General features: G+C 44.7%; 1 protein-coding gene across 5 annotated transcripts in view; it reads left to right on the top strand.

The window, feature by feature from the left end:
• The window catches only part of LOC105698252 (RNA-binding protein Musashi homolog Rbp6), a 710,904-nt gene that overhangs the window by 620,517 nt on the left and 74,856 nt on the right, over positions 1-15,531 (top strand). For all 5 annotated transcript variants that reach the window (XM_012422318.2, XM_012422317.2, XM_012422320.2 and 2 more), the window contains one exon: positions 1,557-1,605. In XM_012422318.2, coding sequence (XP_012277741.1) covers positions 1,557-1,605 — 49 coding nt within the window. The remainder of the gene's footprint in view (positions 1-1,556; positions 1,606-15,531) is intronic.

Below are 15,531 nucleotides of genomic sequence, written 5' to 3'. Positions count from 1 at the left end.
CTTTCGGAGGCGTGCTCCTAATTACAGCAAGGTAATTCACCGCCAGGAATAATCGACAATGGACGTTCGATCGATCCGGTGCTCTTTGCCCGTTCTCTTCGATTGTTACCTGGAAATAATTCCCTTCGAAGCTCGCGGCGAATTATGGACGACCGGGAACGGGAACGAGTTCTATCGAGCAAAGCCGGCCTTTCGCAAATCTTAGCGTATCTGAAAATCATAGTACAATGAAATATGAAGAAAAGAAAAACAAAGAAAACGACGTCATCAGCTTTCCCAAATCTGCGCTCTTAGGGACCTATTTATCGCAAAGTTCCCCGCAAGGTTTCTGGTTTCTTTCCTCCTTGAATATTTTACCCGGAAGTGATTAAAGACCGTTCTAAAACCAGCATCGTGGGCTTTTCCTTCATTTCTGAAACATTGCCGATGTTATTTCTAAAAGTATGTAGAGAGAAACGCTTGTTAGTCAGACCCTAAAATATGTTATTAAATGATTAATTCGGGGCACGGATGCAATTTCTAATAGTGCAATCGCAACGATTTCCATATCAGAATGTCTTTGAAGAAGGTTACTAGTCTCAATAATTTCTTTTTAAATGGAGACACAAACGGAAGAAGGTGGAAGGGGATGACTTCTAAATGAAAATGGGAATGCTTGCCGCTTGGATAAGCTTCGCTTCGAACAAAATGCTCCGACATGGATTTAACTGGTGGGGACTTCGCGTCACAAAAGCGCGGGGGCGAAGTGTCATGGCGGGAGCAATGCGACAGAGGGATAATAAGAAAGAATAATGAACGGGGGCGTATACCGTGTGGGGGAGCATTAGAGAAAGAGAGAGCGAGAGAGGGCAAAAGGATTGGTGTCCACGAGTTCGTGTGAACGTGTCTTACCTCACGTGCGACGTTCCTTCCGGTTTTATTAAAACCCGCTCCCCTGGGTGTTTATTTTCCCTCGCGGAGAAAAACATCGCATAAGAAGATCCGCCATTTTTAGTAGAAATTTGTCACTTCGAAGTAAAGTCGTGTGTTACGTGCGCGACACTCATGTATTTTAATTCATCGCGGCTTTTGAAACGTCAATCGTCAAAACGAAAATCGTGTTTCAATCTCGAAAGAAACGGAAGTTGATATGCGCTGGTTGATTTATATGCTTGAGGAAATATTACGAATGTCTTGACCGTCGTCGCGAGGGACCGGAAGTCTGACTCCGCTCCTTTCTGGAGAGCACCCCAGGGAAACGTCACTTTGATCATTTCTCAAACAATGGTTGCCTAGAGGACGGTTAACGATATCCAAACAAGTCTTTCTGAAGATGAGTGAACCTACTTGCTCTCTTTGGCACTCTAAAAATCATCCTTGGAATGTGACGAACGTTTTGATCTTAGAAATTCCTACTCTTGATTGGAAGATATATGTATCGAGTTGAATGGTATTTTGATAATTATTGTAAGGTTGGGATCCAGTGAAAATGTAAGAATGTGAGGAAAAACGCATCGCATGATGTGTACGTGTACTTAAATATACTTATGCAAATATATCTTTTGTTTCTATTGCAGATCGAAGACGCCATGCTGATGTTCGACAAGCAGACCAACAGGCACAGAGGTGAGTCGCCCATTGTACAGATTATTCCATTTCGCGGTTTAAATTAATATAGAGAAAAAATACGTGGGAAACGTTAAGTGAACCGTTTGGAACATCTAGATCATTTTTTCTCCGCTATTGGAACTCTTGTAAATTTCACTCTTTCAAATTTCTCATTTTAAACCTAGGCTGAATGCAATTTTTTTGTTCATCATCATCACATCGCGAGTAAAGTTAGATTAATCTATTTTTTTTTTTTTTCTTATTGAACCCATCAATGTATCATCTACAAATCAATAACAAATCTCCAAACTAATTATCCACGAACAAATTATTTAATAATTCCGAGCACACCGTCCGATCGCATGCCTCGTTCTGTCAGAATTTATGCGAAACGCCTCCCTGAAGAACAATCACTACATAACGTACCATCTTTACGCGTTTCTCCCGCTTAATTATAATTCCTTTCTTGATAAATGATCAACCAGTATTACGTTCCCTGGCAGTTTTACGTATAAGAACGGTACTTGAAATAAACCTCTTCCGACGCGGCCATATATCAATGTCGGCGACGACCGCACACATCGGCGTTGTCGCGGATAATGTCTTGGGCCTTGATAAGACGTTCCCTTGTCTCCCGGCGGCGAAAGAGCTTTCTTGCCGGGGGAAAGAATTTTCAGGGGTAGTCGCTTGGGAACTATTCCAGACGATTTGAAGTCTCGATGGATCGTAGCTCGCTATGATTTCCACGCGAATGGGCAGCTGCAACTGTAGCAAAGCGAGCTCCGAGGAGGGCCGTAGCTCGCAGCCCGATTATCCAAGCTTCGCTGGCCAAAGGATCTTCCCTCTGTTGCTCCTCGGCTCGAAGTGAGTCTGGGGGCGAGCCCGCAACCCCCGTCGGCTGGATTCGCGCTCGACGTGTCTATGCCCTGCACTTCTGCACGCAAGCCCCCATAAATTGTTAGATCGCGTACCCTGGGGGCAGGGCCGGAAGGGCGGCTCGCGATACCGCTGCAAATCGCGAAACTCCCATTTCCCAGATGTCTCCGCGGATACCCGCCCCGAAAATTGATATCTATCGTCCTGGCGGTTTAGTATTCTTCCTCCCCTGTATAGGGTGGCCCTGTATAGGGCGCCCACAGTTTACAGATTGCTATCCCTGTCGAAAATCGTGTCGAAATGTCGGGTGGAATTTTAATGTGTGTTCTACTCCACTGTACAGGATGTAACAGAATTCCTGATTACCGTTTACACGTCGCTCTACTTATCAAAAGTAAGGGTACAGAGTCGCGTACATTTTTTTTATTGTGAAACTTCTTATGGCACGGTAGTCTGTATAAGTTCTCATGGGATCAAAAGGATCCGTTTAAGGAAGTGGAAGGGTTATTCCCATAATTACAGTTCGTTACTTCTTACATTCATCTTTGGCCCCTCGGTTTTCAAGTGAAATAAATAAAATAAAAGATAACGCTTTACGTAATGAAATGTTTAGTCTCTGATTTGTATGATTTTTATTTGTTGGTATTGCCATTTTTTGGCGAGCAGTATATTTGCCGATGGGCTATTCACTTGGAAATCGGTGAAAATGATTTCCTTCTTTGAGAACCGATTGCCATTGATTTCATATGATAAGCAACAATGCGATTCGGTAACAAGTGACGTTCGGCCTTATAATGTCGGCAGTATTTCAATGATTTCCAACGATTTCCAGCTGATTTCTACGGGATTTTGAGCATTCAAATCCGCAATATCCTGAGTGAATACCCCCCATGTTTGCTCGTTATACAGGATACAACAGTAAATACTTCATAGTACGACGGATTGGCATACCGCATGAGCTCGTAAATCGTTGATCACATACTCACGAGTATCTATCTGCCGCCTTTTGAGAAACATGCGAAATATTAACCATTACACCCTGTATATAAATTTTCAATTTAGACTCCCTTAATTCTACGTGTTAATTTACTCGAACGTGACTCGCCGACGTACCAGGATGATACTTAAGTGAAATTCGTTCACCCAGTCCTACTTCCTTCCCAGTACTATGGACGCATTATCAATTTATTAATACTACGTTTAATTAAAATCTCTGGTTCGTCGCGGCTAGGAGAGGTCCTTTGTTAAGAGATTATCGCTCCTCCTCGTCATCCGGTAGATCGTCCTCGTCAATACGCGAAGTACTCCACCAGGAATGATCCGTCTCGGCTCCATGTATCGACATTAATCGCGGCAGGAATTATTCTCATTTAAACTCTATCTTCTCCCTCTTGTGGTGAAACGAGTTCCGCAATTTTCTCCTCGGTGCTTGACACGTGCTTACTCGGATGCACCAGGAGACCCTTGCATTATGCGAATGGCGTCTCTCCGGGCTCCCTCTCGCCGTATGTCGAAGTCCTCCGCTCGGCGATATCAAGAGACTCGGAGTCCTCGGGAAGGACTTCACTTTCTTCATCCGTAATGCAATCCCAAGGAGAGGAAAACTTAAAACCGGAGAGAAACTCCGGGGAGTACGTTTCCATTCCATTACGGGGATCCGTCGGCGCTGCATCGCCGCGCTCCAATTGTCACCTGCATTAAGCCGCGAACGTCGCCGATTCTTGCACCAGAGAAGAGACGGACAGAGAGGAGAGGAAAGAGGGAGGGCGAGAGAAAGAGGATTCTAAAATATTGAAGTGCCTCTCTTTCGTCTCGTTTCATCTCCTTTCGTCTCGGTTTACCCCTCCCGTCGCTGTTGCTACCCCGCGGTTAAATCTCCGTCATTGCGGCGATTTTGCGAGCGGATGAAACCCATCGCTACCGCGGACGCGAAAGAAAACGTCTGGTTAGCGGAAATTTCCGTGCAATTAGTCTAACGGGGATGGCGCGTTACGTTTGATGTGCGCCTGGGTTTATTGGGCTAACGGGCGGGGGAAACGTAACGAAATAATTTCCGCTTTAATTCTTTGAGGCGACGCTTTCGCGCCAAGTACATTTCTCGCGGGCGCGTTTGAACGAACGGTTCAAGTAGAACAAATGACCGGAAATTAACTTTTCCTTGTGCGCTAATACCGGACATTTGCTAAATCGGTCTGCTGGAGTCATCGGGAATAAGTGGCAAATAATTATCCGCTACTTTGAGGCGACAAGACCGAGGGGTGAATCGTCACGCATTGGTCGTGGATGCGAACGTATGCGGAACGCGCAATTTCGGAAATAAGAGGTTTCCGCGGAGCTGGGCGACGTAACGAATAAACGCAATCAGAAGTTAGCCGGGTTAGCCGCAGCGGCGGGCCGCGACTTTGGACCTCTTTGGTGAAAAACTGATCCAAAGCACGCGGCGGAACGGCGGGCAGGGCGGAGACGGCGGGAAGTATGGCGGAAAACATGCGGAGCGGGTAAATGAAATTTGTTTAATAATTTACGAGTGGCGCCGCGCCGGAACGGAAGAGCGAGGCCACGCGAGGCGCGAAGGCCACGGGGACGAGAAAGAGGGCGCGGCGGGAGGACTGGTCGCTGGGATCGTTAAGTTTGAGTTAGAGGACAATAAATATTCATTAATGGGTGAAACGGTGTCATAGCTCCGTACGCGCCGGCCGGGACGAAGCGGCCGTTCCGCCCGGTCCCCGGACGGATCGTGTGTGCGGCTTTAAAGCTATCGCAATTATCGTTATCGATAGACCACGGCCGGATGCGAGGGGGCGCGAGACCCTTTCTCTCCGGCCGCCACCCACCGCCACCCACCGCCACCCACCGCCACCCACCGCCACCCACTTTTCCACCCGCTGGAGGTGACCGCGTTATGTACGGACGATACGGCCGGGCCGGCGACGCCAGCGCCATTAGCGGTGCAGGTGCGCGGAATTACTTTGCAACCGCGGCTTGTCGGCTCGCGAAATCCTTCCGCTTCCGGAATCGCTTCCGACTCGGTGGAGTCCACCTTATTCGGCTCGCATTCGGAATCCCGCTCGAGTTCCTATCCGAATTTATGGGGCGAACGCAAGTCGGTACGAATCCGACAACGACTGGTTTTGATTGTTCTTATCGCTTCTGAGGCGACAGCTCTCTAATGGCACGGTAGTACCCACTAATGACGCGTCGAACGTTAGTTGTACGGAGGAAGTAGTTTAAGCGATTATGATGTCACGAATCCCGTCTTGGGCGCAGCAAATCGAATTAGATCCTTTTCTTGGAGGGTATTGCCCCAGATTACCCGAAACTTTGGCACGTCGATCGCGAACACCTAATGAATGTCCTGACACTTCGGAAATTTGATTTTTCAAAGAAAATTCGTTTTTTATTTAGCCAATGCCGGGACAAAAATGGCGACTAGAAAGATTAGTGCACCGATATTGTATGATCTTATCGGAAGCTTAATATCGAAATCTCTTGTCACGTGCTATTCGGTGCATACGAGAAATGTACTTTAAAAGGATTCACTAGTACTCGGTTTCTTACAGAGGGCGCGTCGATTTAATCGCCCCAAAGCATCCGTAATTGTATTCTTCCCACCGTGTTGCGTGCTTCACGGGGAACGGAAGAAAGCGCGCGCGATTATATCCGCAATTGACATCGGAGTTATTGTTCCGTTGTTCCAACGGCGGAGAACGAGCTGGTTATATTAGATGCTTAACTTGCACCCGTTGTCGTTGCGCCCAGAACGGAAAAATTGGCTCCTCGTAGGTTGATTCTATTTTGCCGAGCTTAACGGGAAGAACTGACTGTAAGGCCACTACAGGGGGGCTCGTTAAACGCGAAACCGAGGAGGGGTATAGAAAAAGAGGAACAGAAGCCACGAAAGCGGTCTCGCATCGGAAACGATCTTTCATTATTCGCCCCCGCGACCGCGAAGAGTCATATGCGCGGCATTTGCAATGCGAATGAATGGACTCGGTACCCGGGGGCTGCAATAACTCGGAGATTAAAAGAGAATTAAAAAGTATACCGAATGTGCGTATCCGTGTCAAGCGTACGAGCGAGTCGGATGGCAATCGTTAGGGCCGGATGTGCCTGCATATTGCGAGGAGCCATCCGAGATCTAGGTAAACGTCGGGATATGCGAACTCCAGTTAGCACAGTTGAAAAACGTACTTCCATTTTGCATCCTCGGTGGAGGGAAAAGTTGCCCGATGCGTAGGGTCGGAGAATCCCCGCCACGAAGAGGAACGCGCGGTACCGGGCGAGCCGAGTTTCCAGAGGAAAGCTAATTTGCCGGCGAATTAACGGAAAGTAATTATCAAAAATCCTGCGGGTGCAAGGGAACGTCTGTTGTGTCAGTCAAACTTTCAATTGGGTTGAAAGAGAGAAAATATCGCTTCTTCGAGTGATTAACGGGATGAGATGACGCGGACTGTTGTGTTCCACGGTGACAACCGAGTTTCGCGGTTGAACTTACGTCTTCGTTAGATTTTCACTACTTTAATTGCAGTTTTTTCAGAGGTATAAATTGCTCCCACATTGATATCCGTCATTTGTCAAATTAAAGCCACGTTAATATCCGTAATTGCACTTTAGAACTGTGCGGTTTCGCCCAAATTCAATGCTTTTCTCCTGGTGTTAATTTTTAATACTCCAGTTACGTGGGAGAACGTGCAAGCTTTGCAATCGGAAATCTGAATATCTTAATGAAAGGAGATAACGATGGTTAAGCGAATCAAGGGCACCTTCTCTATCCATGCGAATTCGTTAATGACGGATGTCACGTGATGGTTCATTTTTCATCAGGCGACCGAACAAGGTATTCATTTGTCGAGTACCTACTGTTGGATCAAAGGGATGGGTTCCGTCGCGATATAGAGGTGCGGATGAGGTCCGGATTCTCGGTAACACCTCCACATTTATTGGGCCAAACACAAGGTGGGTGGTTCGTGTAAGCGGCTAATGAGGACAAACAATGTCAGCTCCCCTTGACGGGTAGTTCGATCTCGTGTTTCGCTGGTCCACCCCAAAGTGGCACAGCTCGATGAGATACGAATAAAATGTTTTCGCATTGGACTTTGGGTTTTAATCGAGAAGTTATGTGAACCAGAATTGAATAAGCGAATGGTACTTCTAATGGTATTTCAAACGTGAAATTAATATATTTCGTCCTCCGTACGAGATACTTTATTGCAGGTATTGCAGGTATGCGTGGTTGGTAAGAAACGGGTAGTAGAATTTTTTGACAGAGTACTACATTCATGACATTCAACGAATGCGTACGCAAGACATGATCGTATATGCATCCGCGTTCCCCGTTGATACTACATACAGTAGGATAATCGTCGCGAGCCTAGTGTTAATTTCGACATTTCGAAAAATTCCCGTCGGTACGTTTCGAGATCTTTTTCATCTGCACGTGAACTATGTATGTAACCGAGAGGCCGAAGTCAAGGGTTCTACGAATGTAATAATGGAAACTACGAGAAATTAAAGGCAAATAAATAAGATTTCTTGAAAAGCAACGTTTTCGCTATAGTCTGTCGAATTAAATTATTTAGTTTCAAAGAAATAAACGTAATTTCGAGATTTCAAGAAAATGTGAAATTGCACCGAATGAGTCTCAAGTCGACGCGGTGGTGATTTGTGACATTTACAAAAAAAAAACAGCAGCAACCATCGTCATTTCAGCGATTCAACCTCCGACAAGTCTGAGACCCCTAACGTCCAACCAACTTTGACAGTAAAATATAACGAAACGTGCAATTACTCCTGGCAAAGGTAGGATTCGGTTGCAATATCTTGAAACGTTAGCCCCCAGCAGATATGAACTTTATGCCCGTCAAAGGAGGCAATAATCCTGCAACCGGAACCCCGTAAACCGCATTGACAAGCCCGGAAAGCGGTCCAGGGGTGGCGGGTGGAACTCGTAGGGAAACAACGTTAGGCCGCCATCGGTTCGCCGATTCCGAGGCAGTTTGCCGTCCCGTAACACTTCGGGACGCCGCAGTTTCCGTGGTAAAGGAAAGTGGAATGCCCGAGTTGGTGGGACGTTCCGGAAGTTGCTCGGATTCCGGGGTCCGGCGTCCATCGTTATTGCGTTGACGCCTCCAGAGTCGGCCGGCTCGGTTCCGTCCACCGGAGTCCGTTTCGCATCCCTCCCAGAGATTCCCGCAATGCGTGATCCCTGCATAATGGCCGTGTCCGGTTCCGGATTCCTTTCTGATTCCCTCGTGTCCCGATTCCACCGCCGTGTCCTGCAAAAATTTCCATCCCACGCAATTCTTTGCTCGCCATTCCCCCCGAGTACAGTATTTCGACACCCTTATCGTGACTAATACTTTTGTTTATTAAAATCAACCAATTTGTACTCGGCACCTCGCTCTCTTAGTTAACGTTCGCGATTCGCTCGAACATTATCAACCGCCGTTGTCAAGAATTTTTATTTCAAATTATTCTTTTTATTTATTTCATCGCTTTTCCTGACGATACTTCACTACTTTTCCCATAACATTTATCTATTAATTTTGCATTATCCCTTTTCATTTACTGACTGATCTTTCCTATCTGACTGACTCATCATTGTCCAACCCAAACTACTGAGGATAGAAACGTGAAATTTAGGGGGTATGTTCCTTTTGTAACATAGGTCCTCACTAAAACGGAAATTTGCGAAATTCAACCCCTAAGAAGGTGAAAGAGGCTAGAGTTCTAATATTTTTTTAAAGAGGCTGGGTTCTAATATTTTTTCTGTTGGTGTTCATGAATTCATTTCGTATGGATACGGCGCCGCCAGAGTATGAAGGGAAGACGTTCATATCCATCAGTGTACGTGCACGGATTTCCCTGGATCTATAATAATGTGTTATGCAATGATCGATCGTGGCCGCAAATATTAGTTAGGAATTCCTTCCGGAAGTTGGGGAAGAACTAGGAGGGTCGGGATGAAAGTATCCGAAGATATCCGAAGCCATTGGCGCCATTGGCTTGGTGTACTTTGGTGAAAAAGCAACTTGCCCGCCAACTTTTACGTTGACACGGCGGACATTGCCATCGAATAAAGACGGTGGAATAAAAGTTGGGCTAGGGAGTTCTATCGGGGACCGGAATAAGGGCCAAGAAGAAGGGCAAAGTGGAATCGAGAGCTAAGTGAGCCGATGGGAGATCAAAAAGAGGCGGCCATCCGACCGGAAGTGATTCGTTTCGCTTCAGCGTCCGCCCTTGTACTTCAGTCTTTGGCCCGCCATCTTTCATTCCCTTTTCTTGACTTTCCTCTCCCTTTTCCGCCGACCGATCCATCTCGGCACCCATTCTGTCTCAAGTAACGAGGGTGCTCCATGCCCGCGTTCGAGCACCTTTCTCCGGAGTTGTCCCGTGGAAAAGTGATCGATAGGCTGGCCCAATGGGTAACTGCGAAACTTGGAAATCGCAAACGACTCTGCGCGGATAACCTGCCATTATCTGACCACATTAATCCTCGCAAGTGAGAACCTCTCATCTCACTCCTGGCATAAAGAGTTGGGAATTCCACTGAAACACCGAGATTAATCCTTCGTGTATTTTCATCCAACCACTCTTTCTACAATTTCAAGCCCAATTGTTTCTAAGTTCTTAGGCTCGCGTCGCGGTTACGTTGCACCTGCGTGCAGTGAGTATGCTGCAACGATGCTGCATTTGCGTCTAAAAGCAGCTCCGATAAAAACGCAAAAACCGACGGAAGTTAATTCCGCGGTCGTAACTCATAATGCCGGATTACGATCGTCTGCCGGGGCGCAGGGTGCTCGTCGGATATCCGTGCTAAATGTCAAATCATTATTTCTACAGTACGCCATTTTCCTCGGCAATGCGACGCACGAAGTGTCGGGGTAGTTACGACGTAGAAAAGAGTCGGATAAAATGAGGTATTATAAGGGTTCAGTGGAAATTCTATTTGGAGGAAATGACAATTTTTATGAAATGTCTCGCCTATACTACAGCGCGCATAATTTCCGTCACCTTCGTTTCTGTCAAAGGTTTCGCTTACTGTAAGCTCTTTTAAACTAATTACAAAAACTTATCTGCTGCTCGATAGGTGAAGGTTACGTACATTACGTTATATTCATTTTGTATTCATCCATACGAGTTAAAGGATACCTTAGTAGCACAAAATATTTGTCCTATATTTTCTATATATTTAACGAATATCGTACATTTTGTAAATATTCAGCAGACATTTAAAATATTTGCAAAACGTTTACTTAAAAATATTATCACTATAATATTACCTCCATGTGTTTTCATCATATTTTTCTACCAGATATACAAAACATTTCGTTTCACTTTAATACAAATATTTTCTTCTTTTAAATATTATCTGCCGAATACATTACAAACGTTTTAAAAATATTTAAAATCACACGTTTTGCTCCCAGAATGAAATAGCGGAACGGAAGTATTAGAACAATTCCTCCTGTCTTTTGATACCAGATAAAGTGTCCGATAATAATCGTGAAGTAGAAAATGTATTTTTATTACATGTTCATAAATTAAAAGATATAATTTCTATACGTGTTTATAAATTATTGAAACTAAACATGTCATTGAGATTTTCNCATAGAATTAAAAAATATAATTTCTATATATGTTTATAAATTACTGGGACTAAATATGTCATTGAGATTTTCAACAAATATTTCGGATATCTTCGAATGAAATCTACAAGAAATCTTAAAAAATCTGTCGCTTGAGATATTTAGCAAAGATTAGAAACAAATATTTAGAAATTATTCTATGCTACCAGGGATGTTTGCAAGAAGTAGATAAAGAAAGTACAGTTTTCAATTATAATCGTAGGATCGAAATGCTCGAAAAAAAAAAAAACGAAGCTCAACGCTGCAGCGGGACAAATCCTCGAAACGAATTCCCTCATTTTGTCGATCACGTCGGCTTTTATTGTCGATAGATTTTCATCAATCATACGTACTCGCGAGGACGGATCGCCTCGCCATTTTGGATGAGCAGTCCGGCGCGCCTTTCGGGGCCGCGCGCTGTAATGCGCTTTTAATTGCCTGCCACTGGACGATATTTTGATTTATTAAAATCACTCGGCCGATCACGCGCATCGAGGATTTCTCACCGAGGAGAAATGAAAAATTATCTGAATCGAAATTTCTTTATCGATGGAATCTGTTTAACGGTTTATATGGTACGCGCAGGCCCGAGCGTCATTTGCTTCGATATATTTTCGCTGTCCGATATAATTGGTAAACCCTTTAAATTGGAAACCACCAATTTCCTATCGGAGAGATGATTTACCAACCCGAAAGTTGTACCACTTCTATTCAATTCAATATGTAGTTCCATTGAATAGTAACGTTTCGTTTAAACGATGCCTAACTAATTATAATATCTGTTTTAACAGATATTATAATGTATTGAAAAAATGTTCGAGGGGGCATTCACTAAGGAAATGATATGGAAATTAGCTAGAAATCGCAAGCAGAAATCACTGGAAATCTTTGGAAATCACCGAATACTGTAACAATTTTAAGGCCGATCGTCACTTGTTACCCAATTGCATCGTTATCACATAAAATCAAAGGCAATCGGCTCTCAAAGAAGGAAATCCTTTTTATTCATTTCTAAGGGAATAGCCCATCGGAAAAGTTGTTAAACGTACTTTCGGGTACTTATTCGTATGACGCTATTTCATGGGGCATGTATCGTTAGGGTAGAAGATTACGTTCATTCGAGATACCGGAAAATGCAGATTCGGATACTTCGCTTAACGCGGCCAGCTTAGGTGGGATTTCATCAGAATAGAAATTTCCCGTAAATCGTCAATGGAGACGGACCTTAATTTCACGGTGATGGCCTCGTAACATAAAGCCATGTCAAAGGCGAGGCAGCCGGCCAACTTGACGAAAACCGACTCCGAAATTGCCGAGCTCGTTCATGTGGCAAGAAGCGATCGATTTCGAGAGGTTGAGAGAGAGGAGAGAGAGACTTTGAAAACAAAAGCAAAACTTGTGACATGGTTTTCAATACTATACCTAAACAACATATTGCGATGAAAGACATTAAATCATATTTATTCCTGCGATAACTCCTGACATGTTTCTTGGAAAATATATTTCTATTGTACACACGGTAGAGATTAATAAAACATTTGCTTCAAATAATTAAGACAAAAAATAAGAAACAATTTAAGTGAATTTCAATGTGAAAATAAATTTACTTTCCTAACGTAGAAATTTTGTAAACTAATCTTTTTTCGTCGATTAAAAATGCACGCGTTAAACTATTGTAAAAAAGTACTTTCATCCGATATGGTTAAATTTTTACTGTAGCGCTCTTGTCCGTTCGGTCGTTTGTGCGTATGGACCGAAAAGTTCGTCGGGGAATTTGAGGCATTTAATCAGCAGATTTCAGAAATGTTACTAGTTTTTCGATCGCATCCCTCTGGGACCCTATACGGGCCCACCAATTTTAACAATGTCATTCCAGGGAGTGCCCGAATCAAAATTTGTCAATCCGGCACGTAAATTAAACTCGACGATTTTCAATAGCGTTAATTTCGAAATTGCAGTCAGTTTAATCTATCTACAAATTGACCTTCCCTCAGGTACAATTTAATTTTCGATTCACTACAAATGCATTATATTAAGATCACTCCACAAGCCCCGCGTTTTCATCCTATTGGTCAACGTAAGAAAAAACCGCATTACTTGAGAGACACGAGTCAATATTTTGTCCAAAACATATTTCCACGACATGCACGGTTAAGTGAGAAAATTGCGTCTATCCGAAATAGTGGGAAAGGCGAATAAACGGGGTCCAGAATTTCTTGAGCGGCGTAGGAGTACTCGGTCAACGTAGGAATTTCCCTTAAACCGACAATGGAAGGAGACCTTAATTTCACGGTGATGGTCACGCGGGGCAAAGCCATGTCAAAGGCGAAGGCACTCGGCCAACTTGACGGGGAGCGGCTCCGAAATTGCGGAACTCGTTCATCCGAGGAGAAGCGGTCGATGCAACCGATTCGCCTTTGGAACCGATTGTAAAGGGTTAAGTGGCAGCCACTCGCGATAACCTGGTTTCTCGAGCACTCGCGGAGTATCGGATTACCGGAGGAGGATATCTAAATACGCAGATGCCGCGAAAGAGAGAAAGGAAGAGGCCGGAGGAGAAACGGAGGAGTACCACCCGAGAGATAGAAATGATCCCGACCTGCGAGCCGGGGCAAAATAGTAGAGTAATAATATTCCGGGCAAGTATTAGCGATTCTTTGAGAGAGTAATGAAGGAATTTAAATATTTCCTCCCTGCCCCACCCCCGCGGCCGGTTCCGGGGGCGCGGACGCACCCCGACGACGTCTTCGAGCGAGTTTCCAAGTCAATTACCGGATTCAACCGCCGTTCGCTCCCGTCTTTATTAAAACAATTCCGCGACCCTTCCTGTTGGCTCGAAGGGCGACAGCTGGGGTGCTTTCGCCCGGTCCGGTTCCGATTCGATCCGATTAGGTCAGATTCAACTCGACCCGGCTCGGCTCGGCTACTTATCATATCCCGACATCTAGCCTTTGAATGTATCTAAAATAGAGTTCATATATATATATTTTTTTTCATTCAATAAACATTTATATACGGGTGATGTACGGATATTCCACTTCGCGCGGTGCCTAAGTACTGTATTGTGATATCGTCAGAAAGTCGGTAGCATTTGGACCGCCGCAAGAACATGGGAATTCCTTGCGTTAAAATCCTCTTTCCGAAGGAAACCGCACCTCTCCCGGAGGAACTTCTCCGGAGAAGAGAGGCAAGATGGCGGCGGTTTGAGGATCCGGCCAAGTGTGCGGGATTTTATGCATCCGTGTTAATACACCCGGCGCGGAGGCGCCGACTTCCGGAGCGGTGCTCTCGCGACATCCGGCGAAAGTTAGTTTAATACGAACACACCCTGCGGCGGATATCACTGATTTAATTATTGCATACGGGGCGGGCAACCCCGTTGCGATTTCCGCACCGCGGTCGCAACGAACGGCCCGAACGGACGGGGCGCCGCAGTCGGAACTTCCAAGTTTCCCGACACCATCTTTGAATTACAATTTCCGCGGGAATTTCCCGTCTCGCCCCGAAGAGGAAGATTGAAAGTGTCAACCTTATCGCAAATCGTATTTTTGTATTTACAAATTTTGGCAGGTTTACATGGTACAAGAACTGCGTTTCAAAGAGATGTGTTAGGTACGTTACGTGTCCAATTAAATGCCGGCAAACGCAAATGTAATCTCTGCGTCGATTTGTGATGAAGCATTGTCACGGTATCACGTTGTATCATGGTACATCCTAACATACGAAATTCATATAAATGTTCTTTGTTTAAGAGAGTTGTCCCTGAATTAAAAAAAAATAGATTAACGTAGCATTGAAACCACGAAGTAGTATATGGAGATACAACACTGAGATTGAAATCGTCCCCACTTTAGGGGTCCAAGGTCTTCAGATTTTTTCTGATCTAGTGCCGAGAGCGCCTCGTTGATGAAATTTTGCAATTATAAATTCTCATCTGATAGCGCATCCGCTGGTTTTTATCGCGTTAGAAACATCATATGCGGATTATCGTGTCGCTTTGCGCACCTTAATTGCAAAATTGAAAGCATTTTACATCATTTACGTCGGTAGGAAACGTTTTGGTCATTTATTGGACATTTGGTAGTGCCCAAAAGTTCAAGAAGAAATCAATATACTGATAGAAGGAACCATAAACTGGTAAAAGTCTGGTCATGGGTCTCATTTCGCGTTAAGTGCCACCAGGATTACTCAAAATGTGGACACTGTAATCATTAACTGACCCTTTCCCCGAATAAATAGCTGCACCAAGAAACACCGGGGGCCTGGTTTTCCCGTGCAGTTACAAAGTGCATTTTTATGCAAATTTTTATATAAGAATGGAAGGAAAGTCGGATAACCTCGACAGACGAGGTTTACTAGTAAGATCGTAATGCGCTCGTAAACGGGTAAACGCAGGCTCCGTCCCTATCTTTTCGAACGATTTAACAATCCGAGTGCCACG

This window comes from Orussus abietinus, unplaced genomic scaffold (genome assembly GCF_000612105.2).
Source record: "Orussus abietinus isolate OABI.00-Male unplaced genomic scaffold, Oabi_2.0 scaffold14, whole genome shotgun sequence".
Lineage (NCBI taxonomy): Eukaryota > Metazoa > Arthropoda > Insecta > Hymenoptera > Orussidae > Orussus > Orussus abietinus.
The sequence above is the reverse complement of the archived record's forward strand: the minus strand, read 5'-3'. Positions and strand labels throughout refer to the sequence as shown.